This window comes from Pseudochaenichthys georgianus, chromosome 8, assembly GCF_902827115.2.
Source record: "Pseudochaenichthys georgianus chromosome 8, fPseGeo1.2, whole genome shotgun sequence".
Lineage (NCBI taxonomy): Eukaryota > Metazoa > Chordata > Actinopteri > Perciformes > Channichthyidae > Pseudochaenichthys > Pseudochaenichthys georgianus.
In genome coordinates, this window is record NC_047510.2 from 27269788 (window position 1) to 27295119 (window position 25332).

The 25332-nt window shown below is 43.3% G+C and overlaps 1 protein-coding gene across 1 annotated transcript; it reads right to left on the reverse strand.

Annotated features, from left to right (window-relative positions):
- Positions 1–551: 551 nt before the first annotated feature.
- atp2a1 (ATPase sarcoplasmic/endoplasmic reticulum Ca2+ transporting 1) lies at positions 552–24235 on the reverse strand. Its single transcript, XM_034089356.2, has 26 exons — positions 24090–24235; positions 23845–23981; positions 22677–22694; positions 22051–22133; positions 19086–19190; positions 17648–17786; positions 16049–16129; positions 15873–15958; positions 14123–14278; positions 13826–13967; positions 11580–11746; positions 10322–10410; positions 10126–10228; positions 9915–10046; positions 8368–8493; positions 7688–7906; positions 7447–7558; positions 6904–7127; positions 6593–6813; positions 5906–6108; positions 5418–5503; positions 4586–4719; positions 3567–3684; positions 2786–2903; positions 1636–1656; positions 552–831 (listed from the first exon to the last, which is right to left on the reverse strand). Exons 2-26 carry the CDS (start codon positions 23960–23962, stop codon positions 821–823), a joined length of 3012 nt encoding a protein of 1003 aa, XP_033945247.1. The 5' UTR covers positions 23963–23981; positions 24090–24235; the 3' UTR covers positions 552–820.
- Between the last annotated feature and the right edge of the window lie 1097 nt (positions 24236–25332).

Genomic DNA, 25332 nt, shown 5'->3' on the forward strand with positions numbered 1-25332 from the left:
TTTTAAAACATGAATTGTGTATTAATTTAATTGTCTTTTGTTTAAAGGTGGGGTAGGTACGTTTGAGAAACCGGCTCGAGATACACTTTGTTATATTCCGTGGAATGCTCTTAACATCCGAGAGCAATGAATATCTTAAGTGCTAAGATAAAAAAAATGTCATCTGTAGAAGCCGTAATACTGTAAAAAGTACAACCAATCCGTTTAGCCGCCTAAACGGATTGGATGGCCTATCTGCCTGTCAGCCTTCCATCGGGGCACAAACTCATCTCGTGCCCTCATTGGTCATGTGCGCGTTCGTGTGTGTTGGAGGAGGGGCTCTGTAAGGAAGTGGCAGATTTTCTCCGGTCGTGTATTTTCAAATTCTAGCGATCTCGAGCCGGTTTCTCCAAATTTACCTACCCCACCTTTTAAGGGATTATATAATTATATTTTTCACGAGAAGCCTATATGGAGCCTCGCCCAGTGCTACAGGCCCCTCCCCTCTTTCTCTCATTTCTTTAAGACTCAGGTAAATTTGTTATTTACCAACAGAAAACACAGCACTGATACAGAGTCACACTTTTCTTTAATACATATCTTTATTCTTTAAGAATAGAATCAACACAGAATAGTTTTTTAACTCTCATCTATATATTAACTTCAGTACATACACAGAAAAAATATTTTGCAGCTTTCTTTTGGTGTATTTTCAGATGGCTTTGTGTTTTAATTTAGTTTTCATGCCACGAGATGTTTTGATCAGGTCAGGTGGCAGTGGGCTCTCCTCGGTGAGAGCGCTCTGCCTCTCCGTCCTGACTCTCCGCCTGTCGCTCTGACTCTAGATTTTCCCTGCAGAGGAAACAAGACGGTTAGTTGTGAGCTAAAGGGAGTGTGACGGTGTTGAATTGTTACAGTAAGCTAGATGAGAGTATGGACACTGCCTTCAGCATCTGGCTAGCATCACTTAGCAGAACCAAACAGCTAGCCTTAACAACATCTGCCTTTTAGAAAACTATTTTCAACAATGTTTAAATTCTAAAAATGAAAAATGTGCAGGAACAATTTCTTGGCCGAAACCAGTAACTTCCTGCTCAAAGAGGCTCATGTTTACATATCACCAGTGTCATATAGTAGGAGAATGACGTTAAATACAGTTCAATTTAAAGTAAATAAATATAAAAAATCTAAACATAACTCTACATTAACTAGGTGGAAAACTACCCCACCTTGTGCAAGAGTCAAGTAAGGTCACCAGAAAATAAGCATTATTTATCAGTCATGTCACAAAAGCAGGCAAACATTATTCCATGTAACCTTGTTTATAACCACACCTAAGCATACAAGGTCAGTGTGAGGAATAGTCCTTTGTTATCAAAAGGCACATTATTAGTCTGATCACTTTAATGCATAGTCATTAGTCAACATGTGCTAATGTTATTCCTACTTCCAGACTATCTTCTAAAGCATCTGTCAGCTATAACCTAAACGACATTTCCAAACTTCCACGATGCAAATACTCTGTTTGATGCTCAGACCAGTTTTTACCGATGCACCTCCAGCCAAACGGGAGGACCCACGTGCATTAGCCCAGAGACATTAGCAAGACAGAGAAACACAACATGCTTCAGTCTGAATCATGGGTCAGGGGAATACCTGCTAGTGATAAAGGGGAGACTGGATCGTCAGAAAAAGGAATGAAGGAGAGAAAAGTTAGAGACATATCATCAGCGATTACATTTAAGCAGAGAGGATAGAATAACAGTTCAAATACATAAGTACAAATAGATTACAATTAGACATCGGGGCACAGCTTTGTAGGTTGAAATGTTAAAGTAAGATGAAGTTGTGTGTTCTTAAAATGTACATCTTGTAATAACATTTTAGCTAAGTGTTTAGGCTGCTTAAATAATAATGTGATCAGCATTAGTTATGTCTAAATCCATTTCAAAATGTGTATTCAACACACACACACACACACACACACACACACACACACACACACACACACACACACACACACACACACACACACACACACACACACACACACACACACACCATGTATACATCACTTCAGGGGACATTACATTGACTTACATCCATTTCCTGGAGACTTATCCTAACCTTAACCATAACCAACACATGCCTAACCCTAACCCTTACCCTAACCAAGTCTTCACCCTAAAATTAATGACCCCTCATGGGGACTTCCATTTTGTCCCCATAAGGGAAGCCAGTCCCCACACGTGACTATGTAAACAGATCTAGGTCCCCACAAGTATAGTAATGCTAGACCACACACACACACACACACACACACACACACACACACACACACACACACACACACACACACACACACACACACACACACACACACACACACACACACACACACACACACACACACACACACACACACACGGATGATGTGCTGTTTTATTTTATTATTATTTGTATGCATTTATCTTTTCATGTCTATTTTATTATTATTTGTATTGATCTCTTTTTGTACTGTTTCCCTTTGTGTTATGTTGGCTATGTAGATACAGCTAAATGAAAATGGAAAAGCTGTTGACCACCAGAATGTGAACATGTATGTATAATGAAATAAAAACTAAATTAAGAAAAAAAGGAAAATGGTATTCAAACTCCCCCCTAAGTCTAACCACATGTTTTCTTGTTCATAACACAGACTGATATTTGTTCCAGAAATGTGTTACACCCCCCCCCCCCCCCCCATACTGTTTCTATATAAAACACACCATACACATACAGGGAACAGGTCACATGTTGAGCTTACCCTCCAGATATGTGCGAGCCACAAACTTGAGCACCTCGTCGATGAGGATGACGGGGAAGGAGAGCTTCAGGACCATCAGCCACTGCTCCACGTTCAAGTGAGTGAGCTTGAAGATCATCTGTGGACCAGAGAGGGGAAAGAGTTGAAGCTGCGAAACTACACGCACGACGTCCGGTTAGAAACAAGCTGTGTGTTCACTACACACATACTAGTAACATGGATGCTCATATGGCCGTGAACACACGTTTCAATAGATGCAAAGAAGAGAAGAAATGGTAACACGCCACACATCTGTAATGTATTTGACAATAAGCCATGTTCTGCTTAGAGCACTGGATAGTTAGAACATAAGTGAATATTCATGTTATTACTTTATTACCTATAATCTCAACACGTTATAAAGCTTTTAATGAAGACCTAAAAGTGTCAAATTACTTCAAAGTTTATCACTCATTTATTTTTGCAAGGATCAAAGTCTATTATAATTCCTATAGTTTTCATATTTCTTTTTACATTGCATTATAATCAGATAATCTGCGGTATAAACTAATAAATAATTATGATGCTCGACCTTTAACACAATATAAAATCCCATCAAATGCATTATGATGACACTTTTATAGCATTTTGAATATTTAAGAGTGCTTATAACTGTAATGATACCGTGCTAATGTGTGTGTGTGTGTGTGTGTGTGTGTGTGTGTGTGTGTGTGTGTGTGTGTGTGTGTGTGTGTGTGTGTGTGTGTGTGTGTGTGTGTGTGTGTGGGAGGTGGGCACTCACGGGCAGGGGGTCGACGTAGATGATCATGAAGTGGAGGGACATGGAGAGCGTCATGGCGCCCACCAGCCACAGGTTGCTCCAGGGAGGCATGCGCACCAGAGACTGGTTCTCTGACAGGCTGGGGGGAGGAGAGAGGAGGGGGATTTAATACAGGCTGGACATGTGGAAGGACTTATGAAAAAGTAAAATAAATGTGTGCAAAAGGATGTAAAAACACATCAATATGGTAAATATTGAAACAGGAGGTCCTTAACATGTTGTGTTCCTACCATAGACATAGTTTCAAAATGTATACTAGTACATGTCACTTGTTAGACGCTTTTATCCAAAGCGACTTACATACTCAATACTGTGGGCAATCCCCACACAAGCAATTCGGGGTGAAGTGTCTCGCCCAGGGACACAACGACATGCTGACTGCAGTGGGGTTTGAACCTGTGACCCCCTGATACCAACACATATGCACAACCCACTGCGCCACACACCTCCTATCAATGATCCTCTGTTTTATAGATATGACGAATGCTTTAAAAGTACCTTTTACAAAAAATGGGGAGCTAATTTTAACTTATATTGTTACATATATTGATCAGGGGTGGGAGAAGTATCAACAATTTCAAAGGGAAAGTTTGGCTTTTAAATCCCGAATTTTATTTAAAGTACAAGAGTATTATCAGCTATTTGTATGTAAAATATCAAAAGTAAATCCCTCATTCTGTTACTGAACTGTAGTGGACGGAAGGAAAGAGTGCCAATAAATACAACACACTATTGAAACTAATGCAGCAGCACTTACAATGGTTGGGCTTATTTGAAGTGAGTATCTCAGCACTTTTCTTGTTTTTATGAGTTTGTATCTTTATGGTTTATTGCACTTATTGTAAGTAAATTTCAATAAAGGCATGTAAAAATATAATAATAAAGTTAAAGTACTTTAAATGTGCACATTATGTTCAGGAGTTGAGTTGAAGTATTGCTCACTAACAGTGTGGCAGGATGTGTTCACAGTGCAGTCTGACCTGTTGAGAGCGTTGCACATCTCGATGGTCACCAGCACGGACAGAGCCATGGTCATGGGGGGGGCGGCCTCAAACACATGGCAGTGGATCCCCTCAAAGTCCTCGTTGTCATCGCTGCACTGCATGAAGTGGGACTGACACAGAGGAGGGAGGAATACAATATGACTTAAACCCTGCATGGCCTCGAAGACGCTGAAAGCCTTTCATGAAGGTTGTTGGTGGAGGGTTTTTACAGGAAAGGTTTCAGCTAAAGCAGCTGGAGGGAGTCCACACAGACGCCTGGTATTTGTACATGTAATAATAATAATAATAATAATAATACGTTTATTTATTATAGCACCTTTCACATAAATCAAATTCACAAAGTGCTTCAAAAGTAAGAACAAAAGTTCAAATGAAGACCACAGAAACATGAATACAATAACCACATGAGGCAGACATCTTTAAGGTCGACATCAAAACAAAACACAGACCATCCGAGTCCTGAAAGGAACAAACATAATAACATTATTTATGTAAACGGTGTGCTAAGGCTAACATCCCAAAGTTCCCTCCAGGGTGAGTTCCTCTCCCACACACTCCTGAAACGCCCCCGATAGGCTAAGGGGCAGGAGATCTCTAAGCGGTTGACCAATCACAACAGAGCCTGCCAGCTAACCAATCAGAGCAGACTGGGCTCTGGTTTCAGACAGAGGGTGAAAAGAGGAGCTGCAGCTCAGGCAGTATGAGAACAATAAAGGGCTTTTTGATCATTAAAGCGTGGAGACATCGCACGCAGAGGCACAGCATGCTACTATGAACTTGAAATGAGCCGAATATGTCTTCCTCTCACCAGCTGGTAGAAGCTCACTCCGGGGCCTTCGTCGCAGTACAGGAACCACCAGGCAGCGGCAGCCACTGTTGCTGCTCCAACGTAACCTGGGGGAGAGAGAAGTGTTTCAGAAAGAAGTCTGCAGGCTTTCATCTTCAGACAGAACGTCTACAGGAACTCAGATCCAACATGTTGAGTCAACTTGTGGGTCAGGATCATATTATCGCTGCTAGTGAGCTTTTTTGATGACGTTGTGAAAGAAATCCATATTAATCTGGTGCATGGTGCCCAGGAGGCGGATGTGTTACCATGGCAACAACATCATTTAGATTAAAACAACTCTTATCAACAATCGCTCGAGGCCATTTAAGACCGAATAAAAAGGAAATTGCCGAACCACCAGAGGGACGAGGGGCTTATCTGCAGTACAACTCAAACCAAATGAAACGCTTCACGGTTAGAGAGAGAGAGATGTGTTGATAATGATAATGAGAGATAATGTGTTGTACCTCCGATGGCCATATATCTGAAGAACAGCCAGCCGGAGATGAGGGGCTCTTTGGGGGAGCGGGGTCTTTTGCCCATGATGTCCAGGTCGGGGGGGTTGAAGCCCAGGGCAGTGGCGGGCAGACCGTCAGTCACCAGGTTCACCCACAGCAGCTGGACTGGGATCAGAGCCTCGGGGAGACCCAGCGCCGCCGTCAGGAAGATACTGAGGGGGGGGGGGGGGGCACATCATTTTATCACCAACGGAACTCAAAGGCACTCTCTTCGAATTAGAACTGCTTTCTTGTCTTATCATTCCACTGCAAACAACTACATCAGACGTGTTCGTGGCATCGAGCCTTTGTAATGCCGTTTATATCTCTGCTAACTTTCAACGCCACAAAACAATGTCCCAAATGAAGCATTCCTATTGGTGGGATACTAATTAGCTAAATTGCCACTTATTCCACGAGATGTGTCGAGACTCCCTGACACGGGCTTGATGCCTAAATGGGTTGGAGAGTGTTGATTGGTCAAACAACAATATGCCTCGATAATGGTATTCGGTTTGTTTTGAAAAGCGGTGGGGACGCTTTCAGATAATACAATAAAACAACTGGTGTGTTACGCAGCCCTCATGCAAATTCCCCTTTCTCAAAGTGTTTGACATTCTGACATTTGTGTGTCTTTATTGGTCAGGGTGCACTCACCAGACGACCTCGCCCACGTTGGAGGAGATCAGGTAGCGGATGAACTGCTTCATGTTGTTGTAGATGGCTCTGCCCTCCTCCACAGCAGACACAATGGAGGAAAAGTTGTCGTCAGCCAGGACCATCTCAGAGGCAGACTTGGCAACGGCAGTGCCAGAGCCCATGGCGATGCCAATCTCCGCTTTCTTCAAGGCGGGGGCATCGTTCACTCCGTCACCCGTCTTGGTAGAGGACAGAGGAAGATATGTGTTTGGCATCATTTCATTTCCAGTACAAACCCAACCAAATGGACACTCTTCTCCTCTCCTCACCATGGCTGTGATCTCATCGAAGCTCTGCAGGATCTCAACGATCTTGGACTTGTGGGCCGGTTCCACTCTGGCGAAGCAGCAAGCCTTTTTGACGGCGATCTTCTGATCGTATGGAGCGAGATCATCAAACTCACGGCCGGTGAAGGCCTTGAAAGTGACATCCTCGTCTTCAGTGAAGATGCCAATACGGCGGCAGATGGCCACAGCTGTGCCTTTGTTGTCGCCTGGGAGGACAGAAAGGAAGACTTCATTGTTTCTGTCGAGACTTTGCTTGTTGTTTTACAAGATGAGGTTAAAATATGGATTGAGCATCATTGGAACCCCTATCTGCCCGTGTCAATGTCTGATTCACCAAAGATTTTGCACACATTTTATTTGAGTGGAAATTGCCCCTTTCTTTGCGCCTGACTTGTATCATGTTACAAAGTACATGTTGAACACAATAGGCAGAACAATGGCAGAGAGAAACACATTTGTGGTCGCTTTACAAAAGTTCAGTGGACGCAAAAGCCACACGTCCTTATGTGCGACTTGTATACTGACCGGTGATCATGATGACCCGGATGCCAGCAGCCCGGCAGAGCTCGATGGCGCCGATGACCTCCTTACGGGGGGGGTCCAGCATGCCAACACAGCCCACAAAGGTCAGGTCAGTCTGGAGAAAAGGAGAGCACATTGTTTACGGTCTTTTGAAACTTCTTGCGATCAAGTACATAAACCACGGCAACATCGCAATGAGATGTGTTTGTACAGATACATCTGTGATGTCTTTTCTGTCTCCTACCTCATAGTCTATAAACTTGGTGGCGTCCTCCAGGTTCATCTCGTCCCTCCTCAGAGGGCTGTCGCAGGTGGCGAGGGCCAGGCAGCGGAGGGTGTCGCGCCCCGTGCCCCACTCCTTGATGACGGACAGGAGGTGGTCTTTGACGGCGCCGGTCAGAGGAAGCCGGGTGGTTCCCACACGGACGTACGCACAGCGGTCGATGACTCCTTCTGGAGCTCCCTGGGGATGAAGGTAATATAATCGTTATCAATATATAGCATATGTTATATACCATTTGATTGATTTCAACCTCATTTAGACTATTTCTTGACAGCTTCTTTCTACTTAAACAGCTTTATGTGGAACTGTTTGTTATTCATTCTGTTTGAAGTTCCTCAAATATTTTCCTTTGCTAGTGGCATGTTTTTCGGGATGTCAGCCTCGGTGGGTCAGTCCTTCGACTTTTGGATGGACTGCAACAACATTTTGCTTCGAAGAGGCATCCTAATGATGTAAGTCTTCTCCTGCCACCATGAAGTTCACCGTCGTAGTTGTGAGTGAAATATATCAAAAACTATTAAATAGATTACCCTGACATTTGCTTCAGACATTACCTGAGGAGGAATTGTAATATCTTTGGAGATGCCTTGACTTTTTTATCATGCGCCTTCATGAGATTCACATTTACGTCACACACTCACTTTGATGAACATCTTGTTTCCAACAGGAGCTTTGCCAGACTTGGCAGGAGAGCAGTAAACTGACATGGACTTTCTGTCTCTGGAGAACTCCAGCGTGAACTCCTTCTTCATCAGCTGCTTGATCACCTGTTACAAAATCACAAAAAGTTACAGAAAGCAAAGAAAATCAACCGGTAAAGGATATCTATTAGAACACTGCGTGTTATGGATATAGTTCCTCTGAAACCTGCAATAACAGTTTTTAGTTTGACTACTTAACCCTATGTTGTGTTCGGGTCTCCCGTGACCCGTTTCAAGTTAAAATGATATATTAACTACGCTCTAGTTTTTTTTATCGGAACAAGGCTTCATGATATCCCAACAGCTATAGAAACACTACAAAACTGATTTTGACAATTGTTGCCACGTCTGAAGGTCTCTAAAGAAAAAGTGTATAATTTGGTGTTCGGGTCTGGGGAGACCCAGCAGAAATGTTTTGGGTGACTCAGGGTCAAATTTGGCCCAATCAAGATTCATCTTTACATTACATTGCATTGCATTTAGCTGATGCTTTTATCCAAAGCGACTTACAATAAGTACATTCGACCAGGAAGACACAACCTTGAGGAAAACAGAATCATATAAGAACATCAGGTTTCAAAGAGCCAATCGTTTCAAGTGCTGCTCAACTGGCTTTAGATAAGCCAGTCCTTTATTAGTATATAAGTGCTCTGTTAGCAGTTCTTTGTTAGTCATTCTATCACTCGAAGTGGAGTCGAAAGAGATGAGTTTTCAGTCTGCGCCGGAAGGTGTGTAAGCTATCTGCTGTCCTGATTTCAATGGGGAGCTCATTCCACCATTTTGGAGCCAGGATAGCAAACCCACGTGTTTTTGCTGATGGGAACTTGGGTCCCCCTCGCAGCGAGGGTGCAGCGAGTCGTTTGGCTGATGCAGAGCGGAGTGCACGTGCTGGGGTGTACGGTTTAACCATGTCCTGGATGTAGGAAGGGCCAGATCCATTCGCAGCATGGTACGCAAGTACCAGTGTCTTGAAGTGGATTCTAGCAGTTACCGGAAGCCAGTGGAGGGAGCGGAGGAGCCATCTTTGACTTAGACACACCCCTCCCCCTTCATCAACTGTAACAATCACTTTTTTCGCAACATGCACCTGGTCTCCCCTCCCTCTGCCCCCTCCCCCCACGGGAACTCCACCTTTCTCAAAGAATATGTACACTAACACTTGAACCTGAACACACACATGCACGTGTGCAACATGTGGTGTAATGTGTTTTGGGCCATAACATTAAATTACAACAGGACTGTACGGTTATGAATGCATTATAAGTTAGTTATGATGTAGTTAAAACATCATAAACCAATGAAATTGACCCGCGAACACCATGAACGGTAACAGCTTTTGAACACAACACAAGGGTTAAGGGGAGTGGACATTAGAATATGATTGGTTGTATACTTTAGATCCTTTTCCTTGTGTTTATCACTTCAAACGAATCCGTTAATGTACACGTATGACATGCTCCACACTGTGTGATATCTTGTAGACTTACAGAGCAGCAGGCGTTGGCCCTCTCCACCTTGGACAGGCCGCGCACCTCAGTGTCGAACACGTTCATCTTCTCCACCAGACAGGACAGCGCTGTCTCAGTGGCCTCACCCACCTTCTCATAGATACCCTTGGCCTGTATCACAGAGAAACAAGAAAGGTTGGTAGTGCGTCACATTTCACATCATGAACACAGACTGTAGCTCTCTGCAGACCTCGTTGTAGTCCAGAGAGGAGTCGTTGCACAGAGCGCAGATAGTCGCCATCTCAACCAGACCATCATGCTGGCCGCACTTCAGAGAGCTGCCGTTCTTTGTCCTGTAAGAAAATAAAAACATTCAGTCAGAAACAGGATGTTTGTGTGCGTGCATGGTCTTAAACCATTACATTTTAAACTCTCGTGACACTTACACTTCTCCTTCAGGCGTGTACTTTGAGCCGGAGATCTCAAACTGACCCAGGGAAACATTATCACCGTCGACTTTATCAATGATGAACATCTGCAGGACGAAAAACACATTAGATCTGCACTCTTTCTCACCCTTCTGGACTGATTTAAAGGTCCCCGATTATACTGTTTTCATCAACATATCCCCTCTGTTTCAGCCCTGTTTCCAAAGAGCTGATTCTCTGTCTGTGACTTTAGATGAAAATAAGGAGTCCCTCCCCACGCCCCTCTGAGAGACATTTGGTTACAACGAACACAATAGAGAACCGCAGTGACGCGTCCTAAAACCCGGAAGTAAGTTAGCATTTTTACCACGTCCGGTTCCTTCGATAAAAAGCAATTTCTCCATAGGGTTTTGGAAAATAGCTCCAAATAAGGTCTGTGGTTGACACAAATTGAAGAGACAGATCACGTTTTGTTCTACGACATTAAACACATCAGCAGTGACCCCGCTGGTGATTTCTGAAGAGTTTACGTGTCTGAAAAACGATGGTTGTTACCGAGTGGCTGAATAGGACTACAGAAGTTGTCCAGGCCGTTTTACGTCATTACACCGAACACCTAAACACTCCCGCTAAGTGTGTGTGCCCTGTTCTGCTTGAAAGCAAGTCCCTGCCTCCTGCAAAGTGTTCAAACAAACACTTCAACAATCTGTATGTTTGAATATGGATCTTAAGTTGGCGTGACGTTGAAGCAGCGACCCTGCTGTAGTTCCTATAGCATCACGTTAGCATTTTGCTTCTTGCGACTAGATTTATACTTCGAAAATGATAAAAGTAGGATAGACATGTGGATATTATCCGGCTGAACAAAACGTGATCCGTCTCTTAAATGTGTTTCAACCACAGACCTTATTTCGAGCTATTTTCCAAAATCCTATGGAGAAATTGCATTGCGTTTTTGACGAAGGAACCGGAAGGAGTTTACATCCGGGTCTTAGGACGCGTCACTGCGGTTCTCTATGGTGCTCTAGGAGAAGATTCAGGTGATAAGGTGGGGGGGGGGTTACCTTGATTGGTGATTGGCTAATGGTTACACAAGCCAAAACATCGCTATGACATCATAAAGCGGCCAAAATCTGATCTGCTCATTTTCAGACAGGTTTTTATATAAATGGATCAGGACAGAAAGTGGGGACATGTTTATGTATAAAAGACATGAAAAAGTGGATTTTGCATAATAGGTCCCCTTTAAAGTATATCTGCATGTGTTTGAACCTACCTTGGTCACACACATCTGGTTGGTGGTGAGGGTCCCGGTCTTGTCGGAGCAGATGACCGAGGTGCAGCCCAGGGTCTCCACAGAGGGCAGGCTTCTCACGATGGCGTTCTTCTTGGCCATACGACGGGTTCCCAGAGCCAGACAGGTGGTGATGACGGCAGGCAGACCTGGGATGGACGGAGAAAGTGATTAGAGTGGAACAAACATCATTGATGGACATTTTAGAGGACCTACTTAAAGAATACTTACAACCCCGGAATTATCAGTTGTTTATCAATTACTAACCAACATGTGTAACATTACATTTGTTTGGATTTTGGGTTTTTCTTGCATTTTGTCTTTATTGGATGGAATAACCCCAAATAGACAGAAAAGGAGGAAGAGAGAGTAGAAGACATCCAGCAATGGGCAGCAGGTAGGATTTGAATACTCAGCCTTAGTAAACGGGGAGACTGCTCTACCAGATTACTTTAAAGGGGCCCTATTGTACTCATTTTCATATTTGTGATTTGTGCTAGTCCCGCCCCTTAGCCTATCCCATACATGTGTTGGAGCGCTAGTCAATAGAGGGGCAAGTGTTACATAGTGATGTCACCATGTGACGGAAGATAAAACGGGGATTCTAGACTTTGCAGACCATTAACATGCAGCAAAAATGATATAACACTTTACAGGAAAGGGAAAAGCCCAAAAGGCACAATCGAGCCTCTTTATTAATCATTAAAACTTTTCTCAGTTTTCTCCCCGATTTTAACGTAGACATTGAAGGATATGTATTGATTTAGAAGTGGTCTTCACGGGGGTCACACATCTATCTCAGCCAAACAACATGGTGACAAGACAGAATGTTCTCACATGTCTGGTCAAAACAACCAGGACTGTAACCCTCCTGCCACAGGCCGGGTGACACAGGTGTTCCCTTCACAGCTCTTCACACATCAGCTGGAGGACACCCAACCTAAGGTATTCCTGTGGGGGGGGGGGGCTGCAGCACGTGTCAGATCTGTTCAAGGCCAAAATCAACTCTGACAAAGGTCTGGAGCGTGTCCAGTTGAGGGGCGTTATGGGGGGCATCTGCTTTCAGATGATGTTGTCCTTGTGGCATCATCGGACTGTGATGAGCGTTGGCACCGTGAGCAGCTGACTGCAGTGTGACATGGAGGAATGTGAACACCTCTGAATCTCAGACTGTTGTTGTCCAGGAATAATTAATCATTGGCAAAGGAGGAGTTTGATGTTACTTAAGCTCTTCATCATAACTGAGGGTACAGCCGTTAAGATGGTATGACTGAGATGAGTAACTATGCAAGCTCTTGATTTAAGGACCAGACGTCTTTCCAACTGTCATCTATTGTTGGAGTTGGGCGGGGACCAACAATTAGTTCAAGGAATAAAAGATTATTTGGCTTCCTGTCTTACAAACAGCTGCTTCTCCAAGTCAAGAGGAGACAGATAGGCTGGCCTATGAGTTTATTAGAAAAGGCTGACTTGGCAGAGATCCCAGGCCAGACCAGGACACATAGCAACGCATCTTCCAGCACAACACTGTGGAAGGTTTGGAGTCAAATAATAAAGATACAAATGTCTTTGTTCTCCTTCACCTGCCACCAAAACCATCAACAAAGAATGAAGATGGATGTACTTATTTCTACTCTTCGGGACATTTTATACCTTAAAGAAATCAACTTGAAAAAAGGCCATGAATACTGACTGCAATGTGTTCTTATGACGAAAATATCTAAATCAATGCAGCAGAACCACAGATAACTTCATATTTATTCTTCTACTTTGTTGAAACCTGGCACCTACATTACCCACAATGCCATTTGACTGCCGATATATGAGTCAGATTCTAAAGTGTTATGCCCCTTATATAATGAAGAAAAATTGCAGGCACCTCTTCCTATTTGATATTTTTCATTGAAAAATCTGAAAGCCATTTTGTTTGTACATGACATTTTTTTAAATAAGTGTTTTTTGCTAGTCTCAGCTAATGTAGTCTCAAGCCGAGGTTTGGTAAACTCACTTCTGTTAAACTCCACATCTAAAGATCATTCATTTCGATATCTGTCGCCACATTAGGCTTTAATAAACGATTAAAACATAGACAGTGAAAACCTAGGTCCCAAGCAGACTTTGATGAGAAGTAATCAGCAAGTCGCACTAATTACATTTTTAATTGTGCCGCATATTAGATGAGCTACACAAGATAAATATTCTTAGAAAACTTAATGCCAGGAGTTTACCTTCAGGGATGGCAGCCACAGCCAGAGCCACAGCGATCTTGAAATAGTAAACAGCGCCGCGGATCCAGGAGCCTCCGTGGACGGGGTCGTTGAAATGTCCGATGTTGATCATCCACACGGCCACACAGATGAGCGAGATGACCTGCAGAGAGGCAGAGGGTGTGTAAGACATTGGTGGTGGCTTTGTTTTTATCTACAAATGTCCTATATTTTGTTATATCTTATTTCACAGAATGAATCAAAAGAGATAAAAACTTTGTTGATACAGTTTCAGATGTGTCTTCCTGTCTCACCCACCTTGGACAACTGCTCTCCGAACTCGTCCAGTTTCTGCTGCAGGGGGGTCTTCTCCTGCTCGGTGGCGGCCATCTGGTCACGAATCTTACCGATCTCAGTGGAGACAGCGGTGGCGATAGCAACACCAGTCGCTCTGCCTGAAGCGATGTTGGTGCCCTGAACAGAAAAACATTACAAAGTTGGTTAACAAAGCTCACCATAATTCGTTTTTAAACAGAAATGAATGTTCCTCGGAGGAAAAATTCGATAAATGTTGGTGTTTTTCTTTTGGCATTTGTGGTTTTAAGTGCAATGTGTCAAATTGGGGAAATTGTCATGATGTGCGAAACCAAATTCATGATGATTGTTTAAGACATTCAAACCTATTTGCAGTCAGGGAAATATCTACCAATCATGTTTGAGCAGGCTTTCTTGAATGCAGGTAAAAAGTCTGTGTTTTTAAGCGAGGAAGGTAGATCAGATCACATTGGACAGAATGCCATTTTTTGAAGTTATTCAGGTATTAAATGACCACTTTTTTCCTTAATGATCTAAAACTAAATACATATAAATATTCTTCTTTAACTATCAAGTTGTAGACGTCCTCTCTCAACTCCATTCAGGTTGCTAATTGGACTCTAACCAATGACCAGCACACAGAAAAGGTAGTCTTGCCCTAATTATCCTCTGGCTACACCGAAAAATAATAATATTGACCGGTGCCTCGGTAGGTGATTTGGACTGATAACTAATGGGTTTTGAGATGTAAAAAATGATGGCACAAACTTTATTTGGTATGTAAAGTGTTTTAACTGTAGTGTGTCTAAAGCTATGACAAGGAAATGGAAAAAGTTGTATATGCTATAGACCGGTGGTTCCCAACCTGGGGGGCGCCAAAGATCGCAGGGGGGGCGCCAGGCCTCAGATGATTTGAGGCCAAATATCATATTTAGACTTTTTCTTTACATATAATTGTAAGGCAATACATGATTGTCACTAAAAGCCTTGTCTCTACATTACAATAAAATATAAAAAATAATTGACTAATTCATTTGAATAAAAATTCAAGTTAGTATTAAAGGCATAAAAAGACAGAAATGTATAATTCTTTCTTTAATATAAATGTTTCTTCTGCCCGTAAAGTGTCCAAACCAGGCTTTTCTAAGTCTAAAATAAGCGCATTTTTAAAGCATAGTCATCGTCTATGCCGGTTTCAGTTGGATTATTTGTCACAGTTGCTCCAATCAGATCGGTCTCCTCCATTTTGTAGATTATTTACGACTTTTGAATCCACATAAACACATTGGCAAAATCCGGCTTACTTTGAGCATGTGTTTTAAACAGTTTAATCCCTTTGTGAATTGTTTCCACTTGCGCCGTCCTTTCATTTCTTCATACAGCGGGAATCCAAATGAATTCATCCTGAGTCCAATAACCATCAAAGTCACTCCAATAGTGCTCTTTAATTACGCTTTCATCCTCCTTTAACAAAATACTTCACATTCATCCAGTTTGTGACGGCAGTTGTAGCATTTTTAGACTTTTAAACTTTAATTACCGCTGTTGCGTCCCCCCCCCCCCCGTGTGTGTGTGTGTGTGTGTGGGGGGGGGGGGGGGGCGCAATTTCCAACAGGAGTCATTTGGGGGGGCTCTTGGGAAAAAAGGTTGGGAACCCCTGCTATAGAGAGTTGACAGTTGTAGGGTTTCTGGAAATGGTTTGATGCAACATAAAGGTTTTAAAGAAAGCAGGACTCAGATTAAAAAGACTCACGGAGAACAGCATGTTCTTCTTGTCCTGGTTGACGGCTCGGGGGTCTGGGACGGCATCGGTGTGTTTGATCACACTGACGGACTCACCTGTAGGACACACACATGTTGGGCAGTGTGGTCAGTACATCACGCAGACATGAAACAATACTTCATGTGTTTCTGTCCTGCAACACCTACCAGTGAGAATGGACTGATCCACACGCAGGGTGGTAGACTTGATGGAGATGAGCCTGATGTCAGCTGGCACTTTGTCACCAACTAGAGTCCACACAAACACACAGATTATTTTATCTAGATATTAATCATTTTATACGATCTGTTTGGCTGCTTTTGTCTTTGGTACAGTACAACAGTTTCATATCAATTGAATGCAGCATTACAGCAGTGTGTGTGTGTGTGTGTGTGTGTGTGTGTGTGTGTGTGTGTGTGTGTGTGTGTGTGTGTGTGTGTGTGTGTGTGTGTGTGTGTGTGTGTGTGTGTGTGTGTGTGTGTGTGCGCGTGTGTGTGTGTGTGTGTGGGGGGGGGGTTAAAGGGTTGATTGACTGGTTTTAGCACTCTGCATGGATAGTGTTGTTGTTGAAAACTGATACCACAGTCAGAGGGGGAGACCTTGGGGAGATCATAAATGAAAGGAACAGGTGTACAGCAAACAGAGGGAGAGACAGAGGAGCGAGCACGCCGCAGATATTAAGTGTATTTATACTCAAGCTTGTTCTTTTTCTTCCTGCAGCGCGTTCTTTCAGTTCCCCTCCACCCCCTTTTTTCGGTGACTTCCTTAAAAGGGCCCATTTTCATTCTCAAGGACATCCGGAGACATGAAGCTACTCACACACACACACACACACACACACACACACACACACACACACACACACACACACACACACACACACACACACACACACACACACACACACACACACACACACACACACACACACACACACACACACACACACACACACACACACACACACTCTCTTTTGAAGTATGAGAGCAGATAAGCCACGAAGCTTGATTTCCTCTTTGTGTGAAACCTGATTTAAAAACAAGAGCTTCTCGAGCACAAGTCATCTGCTTAAAATGTTCTTCTCAACATGGAGTCGAACAGTATTTATGTTGTCTCCATCCAAGGTTGTCCTGAATCAGAGATAGCTTAGGCTTCATTAATACATGCTTCACATTAAAAGTGCGTTGGGAACATTTCTACAGTATATTTTTAGTTTGTAGTATCCACTTTATCAATATTTAACTTTCACAGAGAAGTGAAAGCAATGCTTGCAACATTTGAGGAAGACCTTTTTTGGTTGTTTTTGAATACTAAGGACTTGTATTACTCTTCTCCAGACAGTGAACGAGCAGTTTCAACATTCATATAGCTTCGTTGAAGACAAAGTCATACTTTTACCTGCTACCTTAGTATTTTAAAAACATACACAATAATTTGCACCTTAAGGTTATGTTGTGCGAAGGAATTGGGCAGATGCTTACTCCTCTCCTCTAAAATAAGGACCCCATAAATTCGATTTTGTTAGTTTCAGGAAATGAGGTTTGACCTTTCACGCTTTCGTGGCTCAAGTCAGCGTATTTGTAGCTGGCTTTGAGACACTTTATTACACTTAAATTACAGGATTTCCTGTTCACCGTCATACACAAAGTGTATAGTGTACAGTAGCATAGCAGATCACTGCTGCAGTGAAATAATCGGACTGATCCTGGTGTGGTTCAACAGTGACGTTGAGTCCATGCGGAAGCTAACGTTTTGGTGAATCTTACCGCAGACCTCCACGATGTCACCAGGAACCAGCTCCCTGGCCTTGATCCTCTGCACGCTCTTCCTGTCCGACCGGTACACTTTCGCAATCTCAGGCTCGTACTCCTTCAGAGCTTCAATGGCACTCTCTGCATTGCGCTCCTGTTGCAACACACACAACAAAACACATACATTGTTAAAGTCATATCAGGACTACAACCTCCCGATCATGCCAACACTGTACGAACTCTGCCTGTGTCAATGTGCCTTTTATAGTGTATCAAGGAAGACATATTGTTCTATTTGATTGTATTTAAGGGTTTTCTGTTATTTCAGGAACATGTGATATCATCTGCTACAGTCTGCACAACATGGAAGAAAAAAAAAAGATCATTGCAGCTTTTATTTGCATATTTTATCTGCCATTGAAAGCGTGGTTTTTCCATATATTCATGACTCACTTTTGAACAACATTTATTTTGAACATTGAACACTAACTGCTAATCTCCATCATCAGCGCTGTGAGGTCTTGGTTTGGTCAGATTTGATTGACAGCGCATAAGCCAAACAGCTTTTCAATAAGCATGGAGTATGTGTGTGTGTGTGTGTGCGTGTGTGTGTGTGTGTGTCTGTCAGTCTCAGTCTGCAGAACAACAGGTTGACGGTCAGTTCAGTCTGTGGTTTCTTCCAAGGCTGCCCTCCGCCGCCTCAAAGTGTAAAGCCCAACTTATGCCAGCCGCCCCCCCCCCCCTTACCCCCCATGTGAGAATCCTTGTGCATAGTTTCCAAATGACCGCCGCAGGATTATAATGAACCCCACTACCACTCTCACACACACACACACACACACACACACACACACACACACACACACACACACACACACACACACACACACACACACACACACACACACACACACACACACACACACACACACACACACACACACACACACACACACACACACACACACACACACACACACACACACACACACACACACACACACACTCACACACTCTCCAGGCCTGTGGTAACCCGATCGTCCCTCTGTATTTTTACTTATTGCACAGTGTGGATTGTAACAAAGCAGACTGCAGTTTGAGCCTTCAAGGGTCCCAGTCCGCCGCCCCCCCCCACCCTCCCCCACCTTTCGCCTTTTCACCTCCGGCTGACGTGATGCCTCTCTTTCTGGACTCTCTCGCTGTAAAGGACACGAGCCGCGACCTGAACAGGCCGTCCACCGCGTCTGATTTACTGTGTGTGACTGTTACTAAGTATAAGAGGCTATTTAGGTGTGTGCAAAAGACACATTCAGAGGCAGGCATGTGTCCTTGTGATTGTTCCTCTGTGTGCATGTGTGTGTATGTGTGTGTGTGTGTGTGTGTGTGTGTGTGTGTGTGTGTGTGTGTGTGTGTGTGTGTGTGTGTGTGTGTGTGTGTGTGTGTGTTTCCTGACCTGCCACACTCCAACCACAGCGTTGGCAATGAGGATGAGGAGGATGACGAGGGGTTCGACAAAGGCGGTGATAGTCTCCTCACCATCCTCAAACAAAGCCAGGACCTGAGAGAAAGAATGTCAGAATACAAATTTAAATTAAATAACTTCCACTGAATGATGTTTATGTGTTTTGTGTGTGGTGACAGACAGCTGTTGATTTCCAATGTTACTTTATCATTTCACTTTTTACAAACATTGAGGTCACATCGAACCCATAGGTGCTTTTCAGTGAACTTCTTTGAGTGCTCAGACCATCACTCAACCACCACAACGTGATCAACTCATCGTTTATCAAAGTCATTTGTGAAGAAGAAAAAGGTTTTCTCTGGTTACAGCTTTAAAGGTTGAGGATACGCCGCTTTCTCTAATATATTAACAATTAAACAGGTAAATAAGACACTTTTGGACTTTCATCTGCTGACATAAAGTTAGGCTCTGGGACCTTTTCATTTACAGAGAAGTGTTTTTTTTAATTATCCTTATTGTTATCTTTAAAGATTTGATCTGTTCGGGTTTAAGAGGTGAGTCAGTGTGACACTGACTGATTCCTTTTGAGTTAAAGTAATACAGTTTTGATGCTTTGTTGTGCACCCGTTGCTCAGGGTTACAGTATTATCTTGTATTGCTGGTGAACATAAAACAGTTGAGTTGAGTAGCTCTATTTCTGACAGTTACGAACAATCACTGGATCAAATGACAAAGTCGTCTCTTATGTCATCCTATGTGTTAGATCTATGCTTCACATGTGGCTTTTTCCCAACCTATAGATGAACATGTGTTGCGCTCCTGTGAGTGGGGGGGGTTTCGGAAAGGCTTTGTGTTGCAGGCCAGCGGAGCACAGAGCTGACCAGAGACCAGCCCCATCTTCCTCACACAGCATCTCACTTTCTTTCCTCCTCCTCCTCATCATCATCATGTACCCTGTTTTTCTTTCTCCTGCTCTCACATCTTTTCTCGCCCTTTCCCAAAAATAGTCTGTTGCTCACACTCTCCGGTCTGTCTTCACCGTGCTTCTCTTCAAAGACACAATCGATCTCCAGAATGCGAGGTCAGCACTCGGCAGCGCTACAGGACATTCCTGGGTATGAATAGGATGACCATGTATCTGCAGCATTTCGTGTTCTCTCTTTTAGAAACCGTACACGACACTGAATCTATCCTTTGTCATTGTAGCAAACAATGCGATTGTGCAACTCAATCCCCTCCCCCTCCTCTGTCTCTCGCTCTCTGCTGCTGCCGGCCATCCTTCGTTCCTTCCATCCCTGACCTTTTTCCAAGGACACAGTTTCTCGTCCTGGCTTGAGACTTTCTTAAAATAAAGCTCCGGCTATGCATATATGCACACACGCACACTCTCATATGCACACACGCACTCTCTTTCTCTTCCTCTCTCTAACACACACACCCACACACACATACCATGTATACATCACTTCAGGGGACATTACATTGACTTACATGCATTTCCTGGAGACTTATCCTAACCTTAACCATAACCAACACATGCCTAAACCTAACCCTTACCCTTAACCTAACCAAGTCTTCACCCTAAAATGAATGATTCCCCTCATGGGGACCTCCATTATGTCCCGATAAGGGCGGCAGATTTAGGTCCCCACAAGTATAGTAATGCTAGGCCACACACACACACACACACACACACACACACACACACACACACACACACACACACACACACACACACACACACACACACACACACACACACACACACACACACACACACACACACACACACACACACACACACACACACACACACACACACACACACACACACACACACACACACACACACCCACACACACACACACACACACACACACACACACACACACACACACACACACACACACACACACACAGCCAGGCAGGCCTTCTAAGGCCATAGTGACAGCTGTGCAGGGAGGCCGGAGGGCAGAGATGGAGGATTAAGACAATGCGTCCAGACTGCTCTCCTCCACGAAACAGTTTCAGAGAGGGCAACAGGCGAGGGGGAGGAGGGGGGAGGGGGGGAGAAGGGGGGAGGGGGATTCCTTGTGTAAATGGGAGTGAAGACATGGGTCCAAATGTAATGTAATAACTCGCCCATGGACAGGCTTGTGTTTGCCGGTGTGAGTGTGAGTGTGTAATCATCTAGAGGAACAGGTGAGCGGTCGGGACAGACGGAGCTCAGTCTTCTAACATCACTGTCAGGTTTCTTAAAGTTACTAAACGTGCACTTCTGTAACGGCGTTGCTTTTATTCTTCTTACTTTACTTAATTGATCAAACAGTTTTGTTTTGAGAGGTGCTTTATCAACATCAACTCCTGTTTAGATGCAAGATAGGACCTGGTTTGCACCGACATTGAGCAGCTAGTGTTTGACTTGGTCGCCCCCCAAGCAGCTCTTTCTGGATCGTTAGTCCCTGCATTCAGACTTAGCTGCACATGAACCTTTGTGTAACTTAAACCTGAACTTAACTGTTGCATTGGGGAGCTTATTACAAATGGGAAGGAGCAAGTTCATGTAAGTGCTTCAGGAATTGGTACCACCTTCTTTTTGGTCAGCTTAAAAATGCTTTGTTTTCTTAGGTGTAAACTGTGAGGAAATGTCAAATATATAATCTTTAAAGTTTTGAGAACATTTCTAGATTTTGCCAAAGAGTTGATAACCATGAAAGACGATTGTTCTATTTCTACTGTTTTGACACTGATGCTCGGATTGATCAGGAACCAAATGTTAGTAAATATAACGTAAATAAGGAAAAGCAAAGTGTGACAAACCACTCTGTCTTTTTAGCATATGGTCCTAAAATACACAATGACCCTGCAGTGAAACCTTTGCAGGATCCTTGCATGTACACACTGCACCATGTAAATACAAATGCACTTCATCATGTCATTTGAAAAGTAAACTCACAAAAGAGATGCCGGCGGCCAGCAGTAAGATTCTGACCAAGAGGTCCTCGAACTGTTCCGCCACCAACTCCCAGACCGTCTTTCCTGTGGAAGGATAAACATCAAATCCCATGCAGCATATAAGTGTGTGCGGTCATGGTGTTTATTTCTGATAAATGGTTAAAAATGTCATGCAATCTCAATAAAACCTTAATAAGCCAAGGATACATATTTGGTGAGGAATTATTAATTATGCTTCAGTTTATGTAACCTAACTTCTAACTCCAAAATGATTCCCAAGTTTCCATGCACAACTGATCTTTGGGCAAAGTCAATAAAGACGCCTGCGATCTGTTAAAGTAAACTATCGGACAGGCATGACAAATACAAACGTGTTGTGGATTTAAATGTAGAAATTGTAGAAACCATTCAAGATCTTCAACTCAGTTTCAGCGGTCTTGGATTTAGTGATATTTGTTGTTGTGTGCGTTTGAGTATACAAGGAGTGTCCCAATAACTCCAATCTCCAAGGGGACCAAGAAGCTAAGGTCAGGTGTTGGATGAACGACTTGTCAACACAGGAAGTGATCATGTGACTCAAAGTGAAAATAAGGAAAAGCAGGTGTTTGAGGATTCAAGTGGACTCACCCTCCTCTGCTGGCAGCTCTGTGGGTGAAGAGAGACACACGATATTAATAAAGCATAACTGCACGACACATTCAATGCAGCGTTGTTTTTAATGTGTGCGCCTCCAATGCGAATTAGCGCCAACACTTTTAGGATTTAAAACAAACTGAACTTGACATGACAGAAACTATAATCTACTCCCACATTTTAATAAACTATTCCAAAGTGATGAACAAAAGTAACAGCTGCTTTGTTCAGGCCTCCTTGTGCCTCTGCCAGTTGGCACTAAAATAGTGACTTAACTAAGTGACCTTTACGGTGACCTCAATTATTTAGTTTTTCTAGTTTGCAGCTCCTCAACATCAATGTTCAGCTGAGATGCTTCACAACAAACACAGAGTCACTGCAAACGGTTGAGCATGATTACATTCAACGATGAGACAGTGAAAGTATCAAAGCTAGCCTCAGTATGCATTTCAGCGTCTTTGTTGGTGTTACCAATAGTCTTTTTAACAGCTGACATAAAGACACAGGTGTAACTAATTAGCTCTAACGATGGCTTTGTTCCATTTACTGCAGGTGTTCCAGTTCCAGTAACAGAGATGGTTAATTATGAATTACACCTGTTGCTAGACCGAGTTTAAAGTCACTTTTTTCAAATGCCAGGATGTAGAATAAGGAGCATCTACATCAAGGTCATTTTAAAGCCTTTTAAAGGGCGTTCAGTTGCATTTCATGGAGAGTTTGCCCCAACTCCATCCCGCTGAGAGAGGCTTCTGCTCAACACGCAGTTGCAGTTGACCTTGAGTTATTCCCAAAGTCAAGAACGAGGTGTCATGCTTTAATTCACTAACACATCAAGGATTGTCAATAACAGCTAAAGCCGGTAGCTTGAAACTCTGATGCACCTGCTGCACAAACATCACCCCCTCCCCTTTGTTTCCCGTTATTAGACCATTATCAAAAACATCACACAGTGCCAGATCATCTATCAGTCATCCCACTTCTCTTTCCTCTCCCCTCCAGTGTCTCCTTGAGCCATTTCACAGTATACTTCTAACCCTTTCCCACTCTCACTTCCAAGCTTCCACATGTGTTCCTCCATCCTCGGTTCCTCTATCATTTCACTCATACTCCTTCTATGAACCCTCCATTGCTCCATCCATCCATCGTTCTCTCTTTCCCTCACCGTTGAAGCCATATCTTTCCTGGTTCCTCTTGGCCTGTTCAGGTGAAAGGCCGATTTCTTCAGTGACGCCAAAGTGGGACAGAACGTCCGGCGACTCTTTCATGTGTGCGTCCTCCATCCTCGCTGAAATGGAGAGGCTTCAAGGAACGAAAAGGGATAGAAAACACAGAAACATTCACATCAAGTCTGAGCGGCCCTGATACTGAAAAGTTTAAAAACAAAGGAAAGCTCAAAAGTTCACCCACCACTTTCTTGAAGTGTGGGATTGGGATTAAAAACTGGCAACCCCCCTGCGTTCACACTGGCTCTCTCTCTACCCCCTCTCTCTCTCTCTCTCTCTGGGTTGGTGCTTTCCTCTCGGAGCCCTCGACTGTTAGAAAGTGCAACCCGGCAAACTGTCTGGAAAAGTTTTATACAGAAGAAAAAGTTGCCTCATTGGTGCTTGCTCACCATGGAGTCACTCCTCATTGGCTGAGAACGACACAAATAGGTGGGCAGGGATGGCCCTGTGGTAAAGAATAGGCAGGGTGGGGTAAGAGGGGGTAGGCGGATAACAACTGCAGAGGGGTTGACTGCCCGGCAAGCTGGAAATAAGATGTGCATTAGAGAGCATGCACGGTCAGGGGCAACACTTTCTGAATGAGAGATAGGGGACACAGATGAGCCCACTACAGAGAGCTATTTTGTGTATGTGTGCGCACGTTTGTGGACACATACACAAAATAAATAAATAAAGGAAATGCCAAAAATGTCAAGAAATTAAAGGTTTTGACACCTTAATTCTGCTTTTTCCGACTTTTCCGTTTGTAGAAAGTACTTTTTTAGGCTCCTACGTGTTTTAAAATGTATTAAAAACAACATGTTATACAAGCTTTACAGATACAATGCATTATGATTTTCCTATTTCCTGTTAATCATCTCACAACCCCTCAGATTTAAGCCATTTGGAGGCCCCGAGATTAGAAACCACTGCATAGTAAAATACTGCTTAAGTGCTAATAATATAAAGAATGATTTGAAAAGTACATATTTATGATAATAATGATGTACTTTCACTTATCTTGAATGCAGCACTTGTATTGGAAGTTTTTTTACATTGCTGAGCTGCTTCAGGGTATGTAAAGGGTCTGCATTCTTCTTCCAAACTATTTATATCATGCCTTTACATATGCCAGTGGGAGAGCCATTATAATGACATTAGAATAAAGCAGTGCTAATAAAGATGCCCTAATGCCCTCAGAATTACACAACCGCACATAGAGATGAAAAGAAAATCAGGGTAGAGAAGAAGGAAAGAGGAGTGCAGTGTTGTTGTAGGATCTATGAACAGCATGCGAGTTCAGTTCACTTAATTCATTGCTGTGGAAAGTATGTGAACTCCGCCGTTTGGGAGAGACAAGTAGTTGATGATGTAAGTAAAAAAGAACAACTTTTACTATCTGTCATGTTCAGGTGTCAGAACATCTGAAATGCTTGTGTGTGTGCATA